Source organism: Gastrolobium bilobum, unplaced genomic scaffold, assembly GCF_033153095.1.
Source record: "Gastrolobium bilobum isolate Gb01-03AN ecotype WA unplaced genomic scaffold, APGP_CSIRO_Gbil_v1 utg43904, whole genome shotgun sequence".
NCBI classification, from domain to species: Eukaryota; Viridiplantae; Streptophyta; class Magnoliopsida; order Fabales; family Fabaceae; genus Gastrolobium; species Gastrolobium bilobum.
In genome coordinates this window covers 104,687-122,299 of record NW_026900021.1, presented here as the reverse complement: position 1 = coordinate 122,299, position 17,613 = coordinate 104,687, and the positions used below count along the sequence as shown (strand labels likewise).

The 17,613-nt window shown below is 33.2% G+C and overlaps 2 protein-coding genes across 2 annotated transcripts; both read left to right on the top strand.

Annotated features, from left to right (window-relative positions):
• Window positions 1–478: 478 nt before the first annotated feature.
• LOC133294888 (gibberellin-regulated protein 6-like) lies at window positions 479–1,671 on the top strand. The gene is made up of 4 exons (XM_061493643.1): window positions 479–628; window positions 751–789; window positions 1,100–1,133; window positions 1,303–1,671. Exons 1-4 carry the CDS (start codon window positions 566–568, stop codon window positions 1,482–1,484), a joined length of 318 nt encoding a protein of 105 aa, XP_061349627.1. The 5' UTR covers window positions 479–565; the 3' UTR covers window positions 1,485–1,671.
• A 10,910-nt stretch (window positions 1,672–12,581) lies between these two features.
• LOC133294887 (probable arabinosyltransferase ARAD1) lies at window positions 12,582–16,037 on the top strand. Its single transcript, XM_061493642.1, has 3 exons — window positions 12,582–12,702; window positions 13,020–14,155; window positions 15,258–16,037. The coding sequence occupies exons 2-3, from the start codon at window positions 13,187–13,189 to the stop codon at window positions 15,777–15,779; spliced, it is 1,491 nt and encodes a 496-aa protein (XP_061349626.1). The 5' UTR covers window positions 12,582–12,702; window positions 13,020–13,186; the 3' UTR covers window positions 15,780–16,037.
• The last annotated feature ends 1,576 nt before the right edge of the window (window positions 16,038–17,613 follow it).

Genomic DNA, 17,613 nt, shown 5'->3' with positions numbered 1-17,613 from the left:
ATATTTTGTAATGATATTTAAAAATATATAAAGTGATGTTGTAGAAATAATACTTTAAATATTATATACTCTTTACATTATTAAATTTATTGTTATAATATGACGTTATATTTTCTCAAATATATGTAAAATATAACGATTTTACATATTTATTTTCTCTTTTAATACTTTAAGAGTTATATATTGTAGTGTCCAACTTTATATCCACGGATATATCAACAACCGGAAAATCATAAATAAGATTATTGAATGGTTCACCAATTCGGTATAAGATAGTAGAATATAGATACAACGTGTTCATGTTATCATGATAACAGTTATATAATATATGATATAATAATTAATGCATTGCGGAATCCAAAACTCCAATTATCCAATCTGGTGGCTTCAAACTCCACCGCATCTATTTATAGCACCTACAAACTTCGCATCTGAATCAAACCATACACACCAAACCATTTAGGCCTTTTTAAATTAGAGGCCCCTCACTCCTTCCCCACATCACTATTTCTTTTCTCTCTTTCTCCACAAGAAGTCTTGTACCCTTTTGTCTGGTGCAAAGGCCATGGCTAAGCTTGTCTTTGTTCTGCTTCTAGCACTCCTTGGCATTTCCATGATCGCAACTCAGGTTAGTCCCCTCCTATTACAATCCATTACAGTAACATGTTACATGTACGTACCATTGTTGTACTATGCTACAAGTCTTAAGAAAATAACCTTGCTTTTTAAATTTCTACTACATCTTTGCAGTGTATTGCAAAAGATGCTGCTCAATATCACTTGGACAGTGTGAGTATCTCTTCTCTTTGATTTGAACATTTTCCAGCTACCCCTCTAGTCCCCTTGGTGGGCATTCTGTAACGAGAATGATCCTCTCATATCTTATTTCAACATTATCATGTCATGTAAAAATTCTTAACTATTCATTGATAGATCAAATGTATGTCAAGCAATTAAAAGAATTGTTTTATCTTCATTGGACGAACTTTCTTATTAAAATTGTGACTGTTAATTTATCATGAAATACATGATTTGTTCTCATAACATGATTATATTAAAACAATTCATATATTGACTAATTTTTTCCATTTATTTTCAGGGGAATTATGGACCTGGGAGTCTACAGAGCTACCGTGAGTAATCTTACTCTATTTTTGCCCAACAAGTTGTAGTTGTTCATCATGTCTTGAAAGTTGCTGAAGATTTAGCAAATGATCTATTGTTTTCAACTGATCATTTGCTTAAATTATATGCATTGAATGTAATCTAATGGGTTATTGTTTCTGAATTTGATTTTACCAGAGTGCCCATCTCAATGCTCAAGAAGATGTGGCCAGACACAATACAAAAAGCCATGCATGTTCTTCTGCCAAAAATGCTGTGCTAAGTGCTTGTGTGTTCCTCCTGGCTACTATGGGAACAAGTCTGTTTGCCCCTGCTACAACAACTGGAAAACCAAGCGTGGAGGACCCAAATGCCCTTGAAATTAGACATGATTTTATCTCCAATTTTATATTATTCTAAGAAGTGGAACTATGGGCACTGGTATTTTTGGGTAGCACCTACTACAATTGGGTCATTATCACTAAGACTACTATAACCATCTTGTTCCCTGCAATGATATTAATTAAATCATTAATTTTATGTAAACCCCTCTCCTAAACAAGTATGAGAGGGGGCTATTTATCTAATTATTCAATTCTCTTTGTCGTTGTCCTTTTCTTGCGTTATATATATAATAAACTTATTCAGTAATTTTAGTTTGATATCAAGAATATAAGGAGGATCCGTAGATCCGATCTTATTTAATTCTTTTTTGTAGGTCTCTTCATTTCCCAACACTCCTGCGTATAAAATCTGGCATCTGCCTCTGATGCAGTGCCATAGTGCATCTGTGATATTTATGTATATTAAATATTAGACGTTCAAAATATAAAAAAAAGGAAACATATACAAAATATAAAGTAAAATAATCGTATAAGGCATCAAATATACCTTTTCCTCAAATTCCTAATATCAATGATATTAAACTCGTCTCTGATGAGGTATTACGTTATTATTTAATAAATAAGTCAATCATTGGGCAAATATATATTTAGGTTCATAATTCATATTCAAAATTTTAAGATATCATAACACAATATAATACAATTTAAGAAATTCATATTTTAAATTTTAAATGACCATTCTACGAATAGTTATCATACTTTTTATAAGTTCATCGTCTCTGTTACGTTTCTTTGTATTGGTCATTGGCAGATATCCATCTCACACGGGAAAATATGTTTAGTATTACGGGATATTGAATACTCTGTACATTCTTATTAAAATTTAAAAAAAATATAATACACCTAATTTTTTATTTTTTCTCTCATTCCTTTATGGTTCTTCACACTAAATTTTTTTTTTTTTTTCTATTTTTAATAAAAGAGTAGGTACTCCTATATCACTCACAAGTTAACTGACCAGTTCACGATTCAACCAAATAGTCCAATCCAAACTTAAGAACACTATCTAATATGGACTTATCCTTAAATTAGGAACATTAACTCATTCTTAAATTATGTCTTTGTATAATAAATGATATCGATTAGATAAAATTAAATAATTTGATAATTATAATGTCAGAAAATTATCATGCAAAACCAAATTAATGTTCTGAAATTTTTTAAAAGTATGCTATGGAGGTTTGTTCCTTCTTCTCTTGTCATAGACCACAAGTCCACAATGCAATTTATTTTTGTCCTTGAGGGTGGGCTTATGTTAGTTAACTATTTTGGGCTAAACGGACAATGGGCTTCTGTCAAGAGAAAATATTCACATCCCATTATCATTTCCAGGCTCAATGGTTTTGATGGGCCTATCCTAAAAAAAAGAGTGAATTTATTGGCTAATGTAAAAGACCCGAAGAAAAGAAAAAAACAGAAAGTGATACATTGTTATTAATTATTATCACCATGATTTATGAAGACCACCCTTTCTTGACAACTAAGCAATTTGAAGCCTTGTTATTATAGATGATCTCCTGCCCAATAAGTACATTAGACAACGTGATTAAGTTGTCATTTCAACTTTGATGATCCAAAAAGAAAGGATACGAAAATCCTGTAAAGAAAAGTTTCCTGGCATCATGTTGGACGAAACAAAGTTTCTTAATATGCTTTGTTTTGTTTTGCATACAAAAATTTTTAAATAGAAAAAGTTATTTAGTAAAAGGAAAGTGGTCCATCAGTTTATTTGCGTGGAATATATAGAAAAGAAAAATGGAATCGGACCTCTTGATATTCCTGATTTTGTAGTTGTTATGTACTTGGCCTATCGGCTCCAATTCTTCGGCTCCCATATTTTTTATGAATTTGAACAATTATTTACTAAATTAGTTTATAATTTTTAGAATATACTCTATAATCTAAATGATCTGAATCTATCTCATGCGGAAATATAGGTCCAATCAGTAAGCGGCCCAAGGGATCCAAAAACTATTGTTTAGTAAAAAAAGAAACGCGAACATTCCGCATAACTTGGTCGCAACTATTTGACACATAGAATCAGCTCCTCAATCAATTACGGCCATACGATATCAACTCAGCTGCTCAATCAATTACGGCCATACGATATCAGCTGCTCAGAACAATGCCACCTACATGTGAACCAATAGCTTGAGGATAAACACGTGCTTGTCGCCACATCTACGAAAGTTAACCTGACTATAGGTATCTAATCCAAAAAGTAGCCTGCGAAGATTATCACTTTTCACCAATAGAAATGAACACCGACATACCAAAGGCGACATAACCAGGACGCTCATATGTTATAAATACAGAGGCATTAAGCTCACATATGACCATACCAAAGACGGAATAACCAGGACGCTCATATACTATAAATACAAAGCCATTAAGCTCACATAGATCATCTTGCCATCAATACTTGAACCCTTGAATAATTACTAACTTGAGCGTCATAGTGCCTTGCAGATACCTTCAATCTCTCCATGTTACAGCAAAGTCCCAACCTAATCTTAAACATCTCGAGAGGATCTCGCCAGTCAGACAGACATCCCGCATCAACATTCCAATCAAAACCCAATTCATCTATAGTAGTCTTAATTTAAGAACCTGCACCGTTAATTAAGGAAATTAATTAATTAAATGTGATAATTAGGAAATAATTCTATAATTGACCCTAATAATTATGAGAAGGCTTATATAAATATAGAAAGTGATTTATAATGCTGAAAGTCGCTTTTCGGACGAAAAGTGCAGATACCGGTTCTGCTACCGGTATAAATGCGTACTGGTGAAGTATCTCAAAAAATTATAATAAGTTCATGAATATTCTTAGAATAATATGTAGGACTGTGATTTCAAGTTTCAAGTTAAAATAATGAGAACTGGTGCAAAAACTGATACTGGCTATGGAAAAGCGCGTACCGGAAAGGTGCTGCGAAAAATATTATAAAAATATGATAAATCTTGTAAAATTCAGTAGGTCCAGAATCCTAAGTTTGGGATTAAAATGCTAAGCGTATCATTTAGCGCTAATACAGTGCGATTAAGACTTAAGTGGCTATATATAGCCTTGGCACATGATCCTAGGTTTATTTTTGAGCCTCCAGCGTTGGAAATTTCTGAGTGTGTGAGACCAACCACCTTGCTACTCCCTTTCTTCTTCATTTTCTCACCAAAGACACCACCTTTGATCATGGTTTCTTCTCTTGATCAACATATCTTGGTGTGAGCTATCTTGTGTGAGTGAGAGGGCCTTGTTTCTGAGTTCTTGCTACTGCCTTGGTGGGTTCTAGTTGCTGTCTTGGTAGTGGTGTTGTGAGAGCCCTTGGTGATGACTCTTTGAGCTTCAAGGAGCCATCTTTGGGTGCAAAGACCCAACCTTGGGGTGCCATTTTCGTGTGCTTGGTGAAGTCTGACTTTGGGAGCTTTGAGTGAGCTCTAAGAGCATCCTTTACTTCTGTTATTCAGATATGGGGTCTTGTGATATCCGAATATGGATATCCGGATATGTCCCCGACAGATATCCGGATATTCTGGGATTTCGAAGAACAGTAGCTGCACTGTTCATACAGAAGGCTATTGGGGGGGGGGGTTTGTGGACCCTAGATTGATGAAGTTGAACTTCTGTATTAATTAACTAAATCAGAACCTATGTGTTTTAGGGCTTGTGGCTTTATGAGAAGCCTAAGGACGTAAAACGTAAAGAAAAGGCGTTGTCTTTATTGTGTGCTTAAAGAGTATGGTTATTGATATAATATTGGTCCAAAACAGATTGTGATTCTGCTGTGTGTTGGACTTGAGCTGTGTGGACTCTTGGCATTGGGTAGTTAGCTTGCAAGGTAAGCTTTTGTGTCATCGGTTTAGCCATTGTTGGTTCCACCATGTCCCATGGGGGTATGGTTATATGCATGATGTTGTTTTCATGATATATTGACTTGTGAAATGCTGTTGAGCTGTTATATGCGAGTGCCTTTATGATATGCATGTGGTGTTCCACCTATATGGTAAGCCTGAGTATGTGGTACATACAAGAGGGTGAGGCTGTGGTGAGGTGCAAGCGATGTTCCTTGTACTAACTATAGGTAATAGACGTATTCCTGCATTTCTCTGGCCATTAGAATAGTGATAACACACATGGCATGAATATCTGTTGCACTGCATAGTTTTGGAACTTATATTGGAATTACTGCTTTTGAACTTATATTGCACATGTAAGTGAGCTTGGGGTGGAAGATCCTTGAGGACCCCTTGTCTTACTGAGACTTCTTGTTTAGAGATCTCACCCCACGTTTGGGAACGCTTATTTCAGGTTCAGGTAACCTAGGGGTTGAGACCTCTAGTGACAGGAGGCCAGAGCTGAGTTAGATATTGCTGTTAATTGCTGACATGTTGGATGCTGGATATGCCTGTTGCTTTTATGCTTTTAGCTTCAATTATTATTATGTTGTTGCTGTTGAGACTGATGTTGGGCTTTGTGGCCTTATTTGGTGAGCATGGGGTTTGTCTATGCCACATTGATTGACGATGTCTTGTTTTTAGTTATGAGTTGTAATAATGTATCAGGATATTGTCCAGGCTACGTGTTGTAGTCCTGTGACATAAATACTCACTTTATTTATATATTAAGGTATTTTAGTTAGAGGTCTTTTTACAATTTACATACAGACGATGTTTTTTTGGAAATGATTAAGTAATCAACTTGGCTAAGTATAATGACGTCATAATTGAAAAGAAAAAGATATTCCGCATTTTTAAATTAAGCGTGACTTAATATGATGACATGTTAACAAACCGGGTATACACGGGGTGTTACACTTAACCATGTATGAACCATCCCAATAGCTATAGGACTGATCACTTATTATTATGGAAATGAATTATTCTTTATTCATATTATACTATAATTATAGTATATTGATCCTTAAATACTCATATAACTTAAGTATTTTGTATTCTTATATTAATTTTTTTGGCATATCAATCCTAATTGTCTCTTTGAGGCGAGTTGCCTCTCAAATATTCCCGTAAACTTTAATTCTTTAAGTCGGTTATGAGACTAATATCGAATAAGGGCTTAGTCATAATCAAAGCTTTTCGCCCCTCCTCAAAGATATATTTGGTGGAAATTGAACTCATGTTCTTTTCTTATATTAATTTAAGTATCGAAGTCTGTATATCAACGGAGCACTATAATCATTGCCGTAGATTTGATAAGCACTCAACTATAGTATTTTATTTTTCTTTCTATAAAAAAAATGAGAAAATGATGTACGCAAAAAGCTTAAACATACTTTGCTGAGTCTAAAGTTAAAAATAAATAAAAAATTTCTTTCCCTTCTCATGTGTGTTGAGTTTCACGCATTGTCTAATTTTGATGGTAACAAAAAAATGAGACCATTTCATCCAATATTATTTCTCGAGTTTTTGAAAGTTATTGTAATATTTATTATATTGTAAATTATGAAGTGAATCCAACAAAATTGTCATAAAATAATAAAATTGAAGTTTCAAGATTAATTTTAGATTTCATGTAATGAGTGGATAGGGTGAATCCTAATACATATTTTAATTTGAGAAAGAAAAAGATTAATTTTTTAAAGTCTTATAGAATCCTTGCTTTTTTTTAGTGGGAAAGTTTTGAAATATTTGCTTTTATTTTATTTGAAAAGTTTATTTATGTTCAAAAGTTTAATTCTTTTATTAAATTCTCGAAGATTAATTTGAAAGGTTTAATTTTTATTTAAAAAAATTAATTCTATTTTATTTAATCTTTTAAAAATTAACTTGAAAATTTTGATTCTGTTTTTTAAAAGAGATTTTGAAATTTTTTTAAAATCCTGATAAGTTTGAAAAATAGATTTAGTAGTAAAATTGAGAGATTTTTCAATCATTAATTTTGAGAAAAAATTTACTAGTGTCTTCACGTATTGAATGTATTGTGAATCTTTCTTCTTGAGACGCATTCAAGGCAAATTGACAAGACGACAACCAAGATTTAAACAGATTTATTGAATTATCTTTTTATGTTTGATTTCTATATATTTTCTTATTGTATAAAAGCATATAAGATGGTTTTTTTTATAGATATTTCAATTGATTTATCACTTTATGACTAGTCCGATTTGGGGCGGATCTTGAGTATAAAGTTTTAAACTCCTCTCCAAAGATAATACTAGAGAGAACCGAACACATATTCTCACCTTCAGCTACTTAGTTTTCTGATGCCAACTGAATTACCATTAGGAGTGTAAATGAGCCGAACGACTTGTTAGGGATCTAAGACTTGACTTGCTTTAAGTTTGGCTTGACCTGATTTTTTTTAAATAAAACAGACTCAAGCTTTAAAAAAAGTTTGTTTAGCAAACAAGCCCAAGCCTAATTTAACTAGGCTTGGCTTGAAAGCCCGTGAGCTGGTCTGATATATTATTATAATAAATAATATATTTTTATGTCACTGAATTATTAACCTTATTTTTTTAACCTTATTTTTTTACTATTGTCTACTGGCATGCTCTCATGGTCATAGTTTCACAAACAAGTTCTCTAGCTATCATCGTGAAGTCTCGACTTTAATAGATCTTGAATTGGTTCTAAATTAGCCATGAATCAAATCTCTAATGGTGGAATTGAATGTATTAAGAATGTTATTTTTTTTTGTTTCGGTTAGATAGAATAAAAAATGTAATTATATGTGGACTGGTGAGTTATATGATTATTTTTCCTCTAACGAAGAAATACACAATTTAATACATTTATAGTCTCAACATTTAGACGTACGAGAGTTTGAAAAAAAATATTTTATAACTATAAATGAGTTAAAGCAAGATCAAGTCAAGTCTTTAATTTTTTATAAACAAATCAAACTAAGCCTAAATTTAACTCGTACCAGGCTAATATGTCAAGCCAAGCTCAAAATATTTTTCATAAGCTTGACTCATTTAAACTAAAATTTACCTCGACCCAGCTCATTTACATCCCAATACCATCATATATCTTTCAAATTCTTCTTCTGTGTTTTTTTATTTTAATTATGTTAGAGCAGAGAATAGGGGAATATTGATTGGAGGTAAATAATAAAGTAGCTGCTAGTGAATTAGATGAGATGTTTGAGTCGGTTGATTTCAAGTATGAATTGAAATTATTTTAGTAAATTGATCTTTATTGAGTTGAAGACTCATTTTTTTCTCCCGTGAGTTCCTGCTCTTTTCACTTTAAATTCACCATGTCCTTTATTTCATGCTGCTAGTTCTTTAACCCGATGCACGAGAGTTTATGATGTAATAATTTTTATTACAGATTAATATGAATATTATATGTTAAAAATTGTAAAATACATAAAAATAAAATTTAAAATAAAATTTGAAGAAAATATGAATATAATAAATGTTACTAAATTTAAATAAAAGACCAGAGACTCATGTATTAGAGTTCAAATCTTTTAATACATTTTTTTTTGGTAAACAACATTATTAGTTTTTTACATGAATTTCTATATTTATTTAAAATTAAAATCTTCAAACTATTTATAGATTTTACTCTATAAACAACAACATATAGTTGTTCATGAATAAAAGCAGGTTTTGGTAATAATAATTCAATATAAGAAAGAGATTGACCCTGACTCTTATTAATGGTCATGACAAAGCATAAATTAAATGGATGTTGCTTTCTTTCGAATCTCAAAGGGATGTAAGGATTTCATGAAATCATATTCATTCATGGAATGTAAACTTTATGGCCAATATAATTTCCTATAACGAAAGTTGCACCACTAATATTATTCCTTAATTCTTCAGCTACTGTCTCGTCCCATTGCACAAGGTAATTATTGGTAGTAAGGTTGGAAAAAATGAGCCAACCCATCAGGTTGGGTTAGCAAAAATGAGCTGTCAACCTGACCCAAGCCAGCTCGGAAAAAAACGAGCCAGTGTCAAATGAGTCAGCTCCCGGGTTGAGTTTTTTTTTTTAATAAAAAAGTACACAATATATTATACAAAAATGGAAAAAACTCACATGCTGTCGTCATCTTTCTTCTTTCTCTAAACCTAAGTCTCTAATCTTCTCACATCCCAGTCTTTTTTATATTGTTAGGTTGTTCTTGCTCTGTTTGGTTCAAATATCTTACTCACTTGGTAGCAAGTGATTTTGATCTTGATGTTGGTGCAAATTATTGCGAAGAAAATTTGAAACTAGAATATTTTGCTTTTATTTCTCATTTTGTAGCCCTTTGTTTAAGCTGATGGAAGCCACATAGTTAGTGCATTAATACTACATGTTCATTTAAATAAGCTGAAAACGAGGCAACCCACCAGCAATTTTCGAGCCAACTCGCGAGCTATTTTTTTAAGCCAACCCGTGAGCCATATTTTTGAGTCAACCATAACCCGACTCTGTTCGGGATGAATTGGATTTTCTGGCTTTTTTTTTTCAAGCCAACCCTAACCCATCTCATTTTTTTCGAGTTGCATGCGGGTCGGGTCGGGTCGGGTTGAGCCAGGTTGGCCCGTTTTGCCAACCCTAATTGGTAGTGAGTTTCGGCTAGGGTTTTGGATGGAGCAAAATAAAAAAAAGTCTTATTTAAATAAGGAAAAAGAAAAACTAAATATGATAGCTAATGAATTATCTTATTAGCGCTCCATCAATCCCAATCATATTGGGTAATTTTTTGTTCTTTTTTATTCAATCATTCCAATTGATTGATTTTTTTTTTTTTGTAAATAATTGATTGATTTTTCTAAGTTTAGTCAATATAATTAATTGGTTTCTTTAATTTGAGTCAATCAATCTAATTAATTGATTTCCTTAATTTTCTCCATTGTCATCAAATATAATTTTGTGACTATATTTAAATTCAAATTTCAAATTCAAAATTAGAATTTAAATTAATTTTATTAATTTGTATGTGACCTATATAATTTTTTTTAAAACTTGCTGATGAAAAATTTACAATTTTCAAAAGAATTCAGATCGTTGTATGAATTACACGTAACAAAAATTTTCATAGAAATGACAGAATGACTCTATAAGATAATATAGTAATAGTTTATTGTATCTATCATTTTTTTTTGGCTGCTACTCTCCAACACAGTTAGATCAGAATCTTAATTAACATTTATCTTTCTCTCTCTTCTTGAGATTATGATCTAACGGTATAGGAGAGGGGTAGGGTAGGTAGAATAACTTATCCCATAGATTTATTGTTTGTAATATACAAAGAGGAAGGATATAGTTATTGCCTCTTTTTCTTACCACCTTTTACTACTAAATCTTAATTGTTGATTTTTGTCAATCTGATGGTTGTAATTTATTCAGTCATATTTATTAATTAATTATTAATTATCAATAAATTATAACTATTAGATTGATAGAAATTAACCGTTAAAATTTAGTAGTAAGAGATAGTAAAAAAATAATAATAAATATAATCTCTCCCATATACAAATTTAAAATAAATAAGAAAATTAGAATTTTATCAACGCTCAACCAACCCTTTCCAAATAATCGGACTAAAAATGGCTTGCTTTTACAGGTATATATCTTGTTCATTTTCTGCGTGAACCAACTGCAATAGAAACCTAAGGTTACAATTTAAAACATATCTTCGAAAAAGGATATTTTTACAACCAAAATCTTCTATTACCAACTCACTACCTATCTAATTATCATTGGAACAATATTTTCTCTTTTTTCAAAAACTTTTTAGCATTCTCTCTTTTTGATTCAATGATGATTAGATAGGTAGTATTGGTAATAAAAAATTTTAGTAGTAAGAATATCCTTCCTCTATCTTCAAACCCATTCTTTTGTTAGTTTTTATTTTCTCACTTTTGGGGTGAGAATGAAATTCATATACATGATAATACCTATTTATTTCACATCAATAAAATTATGTGAACCAGAAAAGTCTCATCCGGCGTGCAGCGTTGGGAATTTGCCGACTCTCACAGCCAATCAGTGGTTTCTTTTGAGTAAGATTATCTAACACAATCCTTGTACAAATCAAGATTTTGACTTTCCGCATAAAATTATTGGACGCAAAATTGTTAACACAACATATATATATATATATATAGAGACAGGATCCTTTGACACTGGTGTCAAAGAAAAAGTTTGACACCTCATCTGAGAACCGTTAGATTAAAAAAAATCAACGATATATATATATATATATATATATATATATATATATAAGACATGATCCTTTGACACTAAGACATGATCCTTTGACACCGGTGTCAAAGAAAAAGTTTGACACCTCATCTGGGAACCGTTAGATTAAAAAAAATCAATGGTGTCACATGTTTACAAATCAGAATCGTTGATTTTTTTTAATCTAACGGCTCTCAGAACCGGGGTCAAACTTTTTCTTTGACACCGGTGTCAAAGGATCCTGCCTCATATATATATATATATATATATATATATATATATAAATATATATATTTCAAAAAAATAATTTCTTCAGATATCTTAACACAAGATAAATTATATTTTACAATTTTAAAACAATATTATTTTTAGATTTAAAATAAAAATTAAAAGAATATTTTAAAAATTTTACTTTCCTATTATAAAATTATTGTATTAAAATACTCTTTATTTTTATTTTAAACCCCAACAACGCCATTTTGAATTATATGAGATAACTTTAGTCACATAAAAAATATTAATTCCTATATACATACACGCGGTGCATTTTGCTGATAAAGTCAGAGACAGGAAGCGAGTTCCTTTACTCATTATAAACAGCCAAAAAAAAGAAAATATGAATAAATTAAGAAGTAAATAACATATTACTTTCCTATTATATATTATAAAATACTATTGACACAATTGGTAAAGAATTTGTATATCTTAATCAGAGATCTCGAATTTCAGCATTGAAAATGGAAAAGAAAATGATTTTGGGAGAGCTTCTCCCTGTGTCGAACTATTCCAGAAGATCAACTGTTAAGGAGACACAAATAATATTATATATTTATTTAATGGGTATTTGAATTCCACAAGAAAGGTTAATAATAGAACAATAAATGAATGTGATGGCATTCACATTACACATGTTGGCCTACATCACTAACAAAGCAAAGCATAGACCTTTGTTCAGAAAGTTTCTTCCTTTTTTCCTCTGTTGTCCAAATCCGAAGACAGGGCACTGTGATGGAGTTAGTGCTGCATCAACCTCATCCATCAGGTACCCTTTCTTAGGTTTCTTATGGTTGCAATTCCTAAGCTTGTTAACTAAAATGCTTGAGATTTCTTTCTTGTTTTGGTTATGTTTGTTTATTACTAGTTTTGAATAGACTCAACACTGGTTGTATTTCAAAGGCCTTGTTGGTTGAAAGTTGATAGTATATCTCATCAATGTCTTCTATAAGAAGTGGGGTTTTTCTACTGCTTTGTATATGGCAAGTAATTGTACATGAAAACTGTTGGAGATCTTCTTCTCCAATACTGTAGAAGGTTGAGAAGCTTCTAATGGGTGGGTATGGTCTTTCTTTGTGGATGCAGATTGAGGAGGGCTTATATTTAAAACCATAATTCCCATCAAGTTCTTTGCTTTGTGTGTTTGGAGAAATAGCATACCATTGAGCAGCTCTATCTATTTTATGTTGTTGTCTTGTTCTGTTTACTGTATTCCCCGGAAGATTGCTTTCAATAGATCTTGATCTTCAACAATGTCAGAGAAAAGCATGGTTCCCTCAAGGTTTATATTTTGCGTGATGCTCATTTCTATGTTCCTTTTGGTCCTGTCTTCCCTTTTCCTACTCCAGTTTAGCAGTCATTCTTTGATACCTAGATCAGTGTTAGAGCTTATTCTTGTCAATAACACATCAATTTACTTCATGCCCAATTTGAAGAAGGAAGAAGTTATACTACCTCCCTATCCTTATGAGGATTTAAACTTTCAATCACATAAACCTAGAGAATCTAATTGTCTAGTTTCCAATTCAAGCCAGAAAACAAGTTCCGTAGGACAGCAGATGAATATGGCTTCTGACACAACTCGGTCTCTGTTGAAAGTATTCATGTATGACTTGCCTCCAGAATTTCACTTTGGGTTATTGGGTTGGAAGGGAAGTGTGAATCAAACATGGCCAGAGGTGGATAACCCTAAACGTATCCCGCGCTATCCAGGTGGACTGAACTTACAGCACAGTGTTGAATACTGGCTCACCCTTGATCTTCTGTCATCAAACACTGCAAAAGTTGGCCAACCTTTCGCTGCAATCAGAGTGCAGAACTCAAGTCAAGCAGATGTAATTTTTGTGCCGTTTTTCTCATCTCTGAGTTACAATCGGCATTCCAAGCTTCATGGAGAGGAAAAAGTTAATGTTAACAAAATGTTGCAAGACAGGTTGGTACAGTTCTTAATGCGCCAAAAAGAATGGCAACTTTCAGGAGGGAAGGATCATGTAATTGTAGCTCACCATCCTAATAGCATGCTGAATGCAAGAAGGAAGTTGGGTTCGGCTATGCTTGTGCTTGCAGATTTTGGAAGGTATCCTGTTGAATTAGCAAATCTCAAGAAAGATATAATAGCCCCCTATAGGCATCTAGTAGGCACCATACCAACAGCTAAATCAGCTTCATATGAGGATCGTTCTACACTGGTGTATTTCCAGGGGGCAATATACAGGAAAGATGTGAGTTTCCACCATACCCATCTTATCTGTTTAATGCATTATTACTTTAGCATGAAATTTTTTTCATCATTGACCTGTGATACAATTTCATTCCCTGATTTTGCTGTTGACTTCATCTATGACTTAGTTGGTAATTAATTATGCTCATTTAAGGTTGGCAAAATGGCTATGTTTCTTTTTATTAAGTGTTGTCATGATGTCAAGGTGCTTTAGCTTCATAAATGGGCAATTGGCGGAATTTAGAATTAACAACTCCTTTTTAGTTGTAACAATTTTTTTTTTTTTTTTTTTTGTCTTAGATAGCTGATATAGGAAAACCCTTCAGATTACAATCAATAAATAACTTAATTATGCCAAGGACACACTACACCTTCAGGAGAGGTGAATGCGGAATTTGATCTTAGGTCCTTGCATTCACCACTAGCATCTTCTTGTAACAAATTTGATATGAACATAAAGAACTCACACTTGAAAAATATTTGACTGTTAATTCGTTACCTCTTTTATCAACAATCTCCATGTCCTCCCATGTTTTAAAGTATTAATTACAAAATAAAAAGAATAAGAAACTTAAACTCTCCACATTCCTTGGCTCTAAGTGCACCTCTCTCAAGATGTAGATTGTAGGTCATTTTTATTGAACTTACAAAAGCAATCGGGATATAAATATCAGTGTCACTGAGCTGACGCCAATGAATATACAATGTATTAGTTGAATATATATTCATGTAGAAATTGAATCAGCACGGGTGAGACCATTATAGCTAGTACTCAAACCTTCAATTCTGAGGTGGAGCAAGAGAATATTATATATTCATGCTGCCAATATCAGAAACACTTGATGGTTGTTTTCCTGATGATTCTACTGAGTTTTTCTTTGACATCTATATACATAGATGGGGCACATGATTCTGGATCAATTTATCGGAATACTAAAACACATTCTGCTAAGATTACTTTCTGGGAATCTTTGTAGTGACATGATTTCCGCTGCCTTTCAATTGTTACTACTTCCCTCATCAGTTTTATTGTATTGATTCTAGATGTCCCAGATGAATATTTCTTCATTTTAATTGATTAAATTCTCATGTTGAAACTCTAGGGAGGAACTATTCGCCAAGAACTGTATTACCTCCTCAAAGATGAGAAAGATGTGCATTTTACATTTGGGAGCATAGGAGGAAATGGGATTAATCAGGCAAGCAAGGGAATGGCCTTGTCCAAATTCTGCTTGAACATTGCTGGAGATACCCCATCCTCGAATCGCCTCTTTGATGCCATAGTAAGCCACTGTGTTCCTGTGATCATTAGTGATGAAATTGAGCTACCATTTGAAGATGTCTTGGACTACTCAAAATTTTCCTTGTTTGTCCGTGCCTCTGATGCTGTAAAGAAAGGCTATCTGCTGAATCTCCTTCATTCAATCAAGCGGGAGGAGTGGACCAAGATGTGGGAAAGATTGAAGGAGAGTACACATCACTTTGAGTATCAATATCCATCCCAGCCTGGGGATGCAGTCAATATGATTTGGCAGCAAGTTAAACGTAAGATATCTTCATTGCAGTTCAATGTGCACAGAAAGAACAGATACCAGAGATCTCAGCTTTTTCTTAAGACTAACTAAATACTGAGATTCTCTTGCGTAGGAATCAGTTCACCTTGGTCACATAGAACATATCAGCGGGAGATACACATACCTAGTTTCATTTATTTCCGACTAGCAAGCTTCCTACTCGCCCTTTTCATTGTTGGTTCCCCCCCTTACCGGATAGCTCATCTTGTTAATGAAAAAGAGATTAGTTTTATTTTTTTTAAAGTTGAAGTATATCACATAATTTGTCCTTCTCTTCTTGGCATGAGTTTTAGGAAAAATTGTTGAGATATATAAAACCATTAATGTAGCCTCACTCAACACTTTAAGCTTTTGGGTTGAATTGGTTCTTTACATGGTATCAGAGCTTGAGGTTCGATCCTCACCGCCCCCCAATTTAAAGTGGAAGCACAAAAAAGGTAAACCAAATATTGGGCCTGTTGCATAATCCACGTGAGAGTTTATAAGACCTTGGGCACTTTCACCCTTTGAGCTAGCTTTTAGGGTGATGTATCCCAAGGTTCTTTAACATAGTATCAGAGCCTCGTCGCCCCCCACTTTCTTTCAAGTGGAATTTCTTTGTTCGCACAGGTAGGTGGGCCTGTGCATTGTCCACCCTTCAAGCCCAGTGGGCTCTCGTATGAGGGGGCGTGTTGAGATATATAAAACCATTAATGTGCTTAAGCTTTTGGGTTGAATTGGTTCTTTACTATCAGAGCTTGAGGTTCGATCCTCACCGCCCCCACTTTAAAGTGGAAGCACAAAAAAGGTAAACCAAAGATTGGGCCTGTTGCATAATCCACGTGGGAGTTTATAAGACCTCGGGCACTCCCACCCTTTGAGCTAGCTTTTAGGGTGGTGTATCTCAAGGTTCTTTAACAAAAATTATAACAAAAAAACTTCAATCATATTCACAAATTCTCAGTACTTTCCCCCCCTCTAGAACCGGTATTAGTGTGATTGTCATGATATTGTTGACCACGATTTGCATTTTCCATGCGATGTGAGGTGTTTGACTACTATTGGTGTGCAAAGAAATAAGTCTCCAGGGTAGAATAGATTTAAAATCTGGAGAAACTTACGCTTTTCACGTGCGAACTGCTTCTTGATCTTACTTAATGCAAGCATGGATCAATTATAGGAGTGAAATGCACCTAAATAACACAAATAATATGATGATTTCATGTCCATATAAGCCTTTAGCAACTGTGTTATGCAGGAAAAAGTATCAACATATTAGTGGGACAAGTACAACCGTGACTAGAGCAATATATATATATATATATATATATATATATATATATATATATATATATATATATATTCTTATTTTCATAAAAAAGGAAGAAAAATTCACTATATTCTGTATTTGATAGCTAACAATATCATTAAACTAACTAGCTGTTGGTCAATACCTATGATTTCTCTACACAATCAGAAATGATGCTGACTCAAAGATGAGTTTCAGCTGCAATTCTTCACCTGACATCTTGACTCAACAAAACTAAAAACAAATGGGAAGCAAAAGGTAGAAAATCAATCAACCTCATTTAGAAATGGTTAAGGAAGCAAAGAACAATTACTTTTGTTTTCGCTCTAGGGAAAGAACTCGTCATTTCTCAGCATAAAAAAGGACATAACCGTGGCATGTCAACATCTGTTGTGAATTGGGTCTGACCCGTTTTGAACTGTCCTTTTGTTTGATTGATTAGGATCAAATGTCATTGAAGGTGCAGGTGCCAAATCCAGCTTTGATTTCAAATCCTCCATTCTAACAGCATTTAGCACATGAGAAATTTGAACAAGTGGTAGTTGCCTGTTATCCCATCGCAGAGCAAGATCTTTGCTTCTCAGGCAAGAAACCATG